The sequence below is a fragment of the Arachis hypogaea genome, chromosome 9 (assembly GCF_003086295.3).
Source record: "Arachis hypogaea cultivar Tifrunner chromosome 9, arahy.Tifrunner.gnm2.J5K5, whole genome shotgun sequence".
Lineage (NCBI taxonomy): Eukaryota > Viridiplantae > Streptophyta > Magnoliopsida > Fabales > Fabaceae > Arachis > Arachis hypogaea.
The window spans coordinates 96368922-96375902 of NC_092044.1; the positions used below are offsets into that span (position 1 = coordinate 96368922).

Genomic DNA, 6981 nt, shown 5'->3' on the forward strand with positions numbered 1-6981 from the left:
TCCTTATTTATTTATTTCGCAACATTTATCAATTATTGTCTAACTTTTGCTTAACTTACTTTTTGTGGTAAGTTTTGAATTTTTATATCTTTTAAATTAAATATTAATTTTTAATTTTTTTTTTAGTAAATAGACACCACTTTTTTGATACCATAGTATTCACCTTTTAATTATTCTATGTGGATGATAAAAATGAACAATTAAATTAAATTATTTATATAAAATATATATTAAAAATAAATTAAATAATATATTTATATACTGACACATACATAATAATTAATTTTCATTATGTACATAATATTTTTGTATATTTTATTTTAAATTAAATATATTATATTCAATTCCGTAGCATTTTTTATGAATGTGACAAAATACACAGATATGGAGTAATCTTTATATAGATATATTGACGAACCGTATGCTAACTTTGTTCAAGAAATAAGACAAAATTACACAATTCACACGTATAGGTAACCAAGAAGATACAAGTATCAGCAAAAAAATAGACACCGGCGAATAGGAACAAACTTTAGCTAAGGGACGATTTCTCATTTTATTAGTTGCTTATTGCTTCAAGAGGATGAAAACAACACATAACCTACATGACCTCAAGAATTTGATTCTATATTATGATAAAGTATAAGGTTATCCTACACGCACTGCAATGACAGCTAGCTGCAGATTAACTTATTACCATTCTTTTTTCTAGCTATTTACAGCCTTAGGAAAGAAGAAGAAAAAAAAAAGATCAAATATTTGATTCTATATATTTTAATAAAGTGCTGGACAATATGATTAGGCTTCTTAATGGTGACAGGTTTGAGAGAACAAGAAATTGAAAGTTAATATATATGGTTTTTCAAGTCTATATTGAAAGTTAATATATGTTTTTTCGAATTTTTTTTCATAAACAAAAAGTTTATATTAAAAGTTAATATATATATATATATATATATATATATATATATATATATATATATATATATATATATATGTGTGTGTGTGTGTGTGTGTGTGTGTGTGTGTTTTTGTCTACTCTCTTTTACAAGTCTATAATAATTAATAATTAAAATAAGACTCCATGATGTGCTATAATATAGTCTTGAATTAAAATGACATAGTAAATGCTAATCAACCATGCATGTACATAAAGAGTCATAATTATTAATTAAAGCTTAAACAACATTATTATCCACAGCTTGTTGGTCCTCAGCCTCACCAGACATTTCTTCCAGTGATTTTCCTTTAGATTCAGGAACTAAGAATGTGAAGAAGAAGCCACAGACGTTAACCACACCCAAGATTATAAGGGTGTTCCTGACACCAATTCCTTTCTCAGCGTAAATAAATCCAAAAGCACCAACCATAGCTCCAGCTTTGCCTGCAGCAGCTGAAATGCCATGACACGTTGATCTAAGCCTAGCAGGGAAGATCTCGGCAGGGACCACAAAAGTGGTGGCATTGGGTCCAAAGTTGGCGAAGAAAAACGTCAGTGAGTACATCACAACAAAGCCAATCTGGTTTCCCTTCAAGGTCCAATGATGATAAGGTATTGCCAATGCAAACATGAAAACCGTCATGAAGAAGAATCCCATCAACTGGATGGCAAACCTCCCCACCCTATCAATGAGTGCCACCGTGAACCAGTAACCGGGAACAGTGCTGCACAGTGCAATCAAAGTCTGTGCTCTCGCAATCTTGTAAACCTCTTCAATTGCGTTCATTGTCTTAGCCGGTGGGATCCAACCGATGGCACTAAAGATATCTTTCTGGAACAGATTCTGGCTGTAGTAAGCAATATCCAAAAGGAACCAAGTTGTGGCGGTTCCAACAAGGTGAAGCCCATGCCGCTTAACAAACTCTCTCGAGAACAATCCAAAATCGTTGCCTCCCCCTGTTTCTTGCTGCTCAATCTTCTCTTGCTCTGCTTCAATCTCAACCTCAAGAACCTTGGACATGTCCGAAGCTGCTTGCTTTGCGTTCTTCGCCACCAAGGCCGTGTACCTTGCTGTCTCCGGCATCTTCATCCTCCAGTAGTACGTCGCAAGAGCGGGCAGGGCGCCAAACATCAAGATTATCCTCCAAACGTAATCGGCTTCCGGAACTGTGGACCCCACGTGGTCGAACTCAAACGCCGGAGCAGGGTGCAGTCCCTTGAAAATGGACGAAACTATAATTGCAACCATGCCACCGGCAAGGATTCCAAATCCCTGCATGGCAAAGACCGCCGCGATGAATGCTCCACGTGTCTTCTTGTTGGCGTACTCAGACATAATGGTTGCAGAGAGAGGATAGTCGCCGCCGATCCCAAACCCAAGCCAAAACCTAAATCGAGGACAAATAAATCAACTAATAATAATAAGTTATGGTTGGAAACTTGCATGCACATTTTCTTGGTACCAAGTTGATAGTCTAAATTTATACTTAAAGATTATTAAGTGACAATTTAACTAAATGTATTAAATTATCTAATTTTAATAACTGCACGAAAATCTGTTCTTACATATTTATACTAAGAACAAGAAATAAGGTATAAGAATAATAAGTTATTGATACTAACCTAAAAAAGCAAAGAGTGACCATAACAGATTTAGGCTCTTTTCCAAAGGAGAGTCCAGAGGCAAGGGAACAAATAACCATGAGCATGAGTGTCATTCCGTAGACACGCTTCCTTCCCATCTTGTCGCCCAGCCAACCGAAGAATAGTTGGCCGGCGAGGGTGCCGCAGAATGCGACACCATTGATGGCAGAAGAGACGTTGGACGGAAGAGAACCCGGGTTTTTAGAGCCATCGTAATAGTACAAGCGGCCAAGTAGCTTGGTGACCAGGGAGATGCAAAAGAGGTCATAAGCATCAGTGAAGAAACCCATCCCGGCGATCACAATGGCAGTAAAGTGGTACCATTGTGTCTTTGCAACATCAAGTGCATTCAGAACCTGCAATTGTTCCTTGGCCATCTTCTGATAATATCAAAGATTGGCTTAATGTATAACTGTAAAATTAAATAACACTTCTTATCTCATTGATAAATATACAAGGTGTGGGTGGTGACAAGTAACGAACATGTGCACGTGACACGCATTATAAACCAATCAATATATAAATGGCGAAGAATCAAACAGTGATTGAGTATTCAAATAAAAAATAACAAACATGGAAAACTGTAGAGATAGGGTAATAATAATAACAATAGGACAAAACAGGGTGATACAATTTCCACAACATGCAGTCAATATGAAAGAAACAGGTTTCAACTTTCAAGGCTGTGGGGGCCATAAGTTCCCAAAGTGATAAAAACAGGTTTCAACAGAGTCATTGGCACTGGTCAGCTGAATGATGCAACCTTTGCCATGAGTATTAATCTTGTATCATCATGATGATTGGTAGTGCCACTAGTTATGATATGCTTGTCTACAAATTTTTTTAGACAATTCCGTATATGTTTTTCAATAGGGAGATATATCAAGATAAATATTTAATTATTTAACACATAGACTTCAATCACGGAACCATTTTTTTAATTAATATCAACTTATTTTTTAAAATTTAAAATTTTAAACTTAAATTTTAAATTTGATATCTTAAATCTTAACTTTAAATTCAAATTTTCAAAAAATAAAAATAATTTTATAATAAAAGACTAACTAATATTAACTAGTTAAGAATTAATATAATTTCTTATATTTTTTATTGTATATAATAGAAGATTAAAACATTAGTATACAATTTCTTATCATTTTTAATTTATTCACATCTATTCCACAACTAAACATAATAGAATAAATCAGAAGATCCAACATGAAAGAAGAAAAAGTAAAAACAGAAAAAATCTCCAAAGTTGTAGCTAAACAAAAATCATGTGACAAAGGGAAGTCTTTTTTTTTTTTAAATAATTCGAATTGCAACTTGCACGAGTTTGAAAGGTGGTAACATCGTAAGCAAACAAAGAATACGATGAGGGCAATATGGATACGAGAACGGGATCAAAATTCACAAGCTTCATGTGAATACGTACATACAAAATTAAGTTAGACCATAAAAAAGTTAAATTTTTATTAAACTTTTGCTCTTAAATAAAATAAGACTTGTGAAGAACAATTAGCTAATTCATCATGTCTAATGAAAGAAAAAAAATTAACAAAGTATAATAAGAAATTAACGAAGAAAGTAAGAAAAGATATCTAAAACTTGATGAGATAGATGGTACCTGATGAGTAAAGAGTGAATGAGGGGAAGGAAAAACAAGTGACGAAGAAAGATGAGAATGGTGTTCGTGTTCTTATAAGAGTGAGGAGGGAGACACGTAAGTAATACAAACAGAGAAAGGATAACACAATAAAAGAAAATGTGAAGTGTGGTGTTGTGTTGTGTTATGTGATGGGGTTCAGTATTTAACTCTCAAAGACTCTGTCATGTGATCAGAGAAAGAGAGTTAAAGTTGGATTAACAACTATCAAGAATCTATCTTTACTGTAGAATATTCTACTTCACCCCACCACATCTTTAACTCTCTCAGATTCTCTCTTTTATTCTGTTTATTTTTAAATTTTAATTCTTTTTTAAAATGTGTTTATCTTTTTATTTTAAATTTTAATTCTTTTTGAAGAAGTGTTTTTTTCGATAGATAATTATATTACGGTATAACAGAAAAATAAAAAAAGAGCTATTATGTTATAATATATATTTAATATTTATAAAAAATGAATTATAATTTTAGTTAAAAATTATAAAATATATACAAATAAATATAATATATTTAGTAATTAATTAATAATATTCATAAAATATTTTATTAGTTCTAAATGTTGATAGGAGTGAAAGTGATAGTAATTTGATGGCTTAACCATTTTGTGGGGTGCTTTAGTAATGGAATTCTCTTAATTGAATAAATAGTATCAATGATTTGAACTTTAAAAATTTGTTTAAAATAATAAGGAAAGATTGGATATTCGAGAGTGTATTCTCCTTAGTTAGTAGGCTAATAGCGTTTTTTTTCCTAATATTACAAGAGGCTACTAATTGAAAAGTTTAATTTTCAGTTTTATTCTCTTAGCTTTCACTCGATATATATAATTTAGGACAAAGAGTTATGATGAGGTATGTTAACGTGCATGTTTAGAATCACGTTATTTTGTGCAAGTAGTAAAAATAGTTATTGAAATAGATAAAAATATATTTTGAAGATGTCTCCTAATTTTTAGTATCTCTCACAATATTGAAGAAAGATTTTGTTTGAGTTAAAATAAATAGTTAGTGGTATTTAATTTTCTAGTATAGTGTTCCTTTGTTAATGTTTTAAAATTGTGTAATCTTGTGATTTTCTAGAATATATTCATAAAAGTTAGATGATAAGGTTGATGAAAATTTGTCATATAAATCACATTGGTTTTATAGAATTTAAATGTATGATTTTGTTGATTTTGAGTGCTTCTTTTGCTGTATATATGTTACTTTGGTCACTTTTCCATGGGCATAGGTATTTTTTTTTGGATAGAATATTTTTCGATTGTTTTACTTATAAAATATAATACATAATAGGAACTAACTCAGAATAATATGATATTGGATTTAGCTAATATATATTTTTAAGGTACAAAGGACATAATAAAGTTACTAATTAAATTTTTTTTATAAAAAAATGCAAAATTTAAAATTTTAATATATTTGTTGAGTATTTATTAAAATACATTATTTAAATTTTTTTTATTACTAATAATCTTGATTTGTGTTTTTAAAATATAGATTAGCTAAATTTTATATTATTATAATCATCTTAATAAATTATTAGGATTAATTTTATTTCTTTGAATATTAATAACATATATATATATATATATATATATATATATATATATATATATATATATATATATATATATATATAATGACGAATCCAGTAAATTTTGTGAGTATATATATATATAATGACGAATCCAGAAAATTTTATGAGTGGGGGCAAAATATACATAATATGATAATAATTTTTATAATTATACTTTGTTATTATAAAATATAATTAGTCTTCAAATTATCTAATCAATAAATTAAAATACTAAAATAATAATTTAAATGATAATATATAATTTAAAATTTTATTTTTTTAGATTTTATATTTTAAAAAGATTAAATAATATTTTTATTATCAATACAATCAAATGTCTTTCTTTTTATATATATCGTTAAATAATCATTTAAAAATTCATGTCTCATACGAAATCGATTCTTTATAATATTCATATTTAAAAAAAATTCAACTGATATTATTCAAAAAAAATTAAAGTTAACTAAAAAAACACTAATGAATAAACAATATTATTTTGATTTCTTATTTTATTATTATTATTATTATTATTATTATTATTATTATTTATTTAATATAAGATTAATATTTTTATTAGTCATTTTTAATTTAATATTAAAATTAGTTTAATAAGATAATCTATTTAATTTGAAGTTAATTTAACAAAATAATTTTATATATTTATAATCAAATATAATAAAATATTAGGCTGAATTCTATTGACTATCAAATATTTAGATTAAATGGATATGTCATTTGTTAAATATTAAAAGATTTTTTGTCACTTTTAATAAATATAATATTTATTAGTTATTTTTATTATAATTTTTAAATTATTTAACGATTATTTTGTCTACACCTGAATCTTTTAAATATCAAATTGGTAATTACCTCTATTTTAAAAAATAATCAAATATATATAATATATATACACAGCATAACAATAATATTCACTGAATATATAAACATATTTTTTCAAATTTTAAATTTATTTATTAGTCACAATTATAAAATAACAAATCTACAATTATTTTATTTTTTTAAATGTTATTGTAACAAATTCATTTAAATTTTGAATTGTTATTTATTTTTTGATCATTGAAGTTAATGAGTGAAATTCACTTATAATGGGATCAAATTTAATTATATAATGGGGGCAAATAAATTGTTTTACTAT

At 27.9% G+C, this 6981-nt stretch overlaps 1 protein-coding gene across 3 annotated transcripts; it reads right to left on the minus strand.

The window, feature by feature from the left end:
- Nucleotides 1-1090: 1090 nt before the first annotated feature.
- Nucleotides 1091-4469, minus strand: LOC112711275 (low affinity inorganic phosphate transporter 1). 3 transcript variants are annotated; one of them, XM_025763885.2, is made up of 3 exons: nucleotides 4212-4469; nucleotides 2564-2996; nucleotides 1091-2328 (listed from the first exon to the last, which is right to left on the minus strand). In XM_025763885.2, exons 2-3 carry the CDS (start codon nucleotides 2959-2961, stop codon nucleotides 1179-1181), a joined length of 1548 nt encoding a protein of 515 aa, XP_025619670.1. In that variant the 5' UTR covers nucleotides 2962-2996; nucleotides 4212-4469; the 3' UTR covers nucleotides 1091-1178. The 3 variants fall into 3 exon arrangements, with proteins under 3 accessions (XP_025619670.1, XP_072059317.1, XP_025619671.1); XM_072203216.1 differs by having other exon boundaries at nucleotides 2564-2961; nucleotides 4212-4368; XM_025763886.3 differs by having other exon boundaries at nucleotides 2564-2964; nucleotides 4212-4368.
- Between the last annotated feature and the right edge of the window lie 2512 nt (nucleotides 4470-6981).

Coding starts and splice junctions, on each gene's coding strand:
- LOC112711275 (XM_025763885.2), bottom strand. CDS start 2,961: ATGGCCAAGGAACAATTGCAGGTTCTGAATGCACTTGATGTTGCAAAG. Junction 2,329..2,563: donor GTCACTCTTTGCTTTTTTAG/GTTAGTATCAAT, acceptor TCCTCGATTTAG/GTTTTGGCTTGGGTTTGGGA.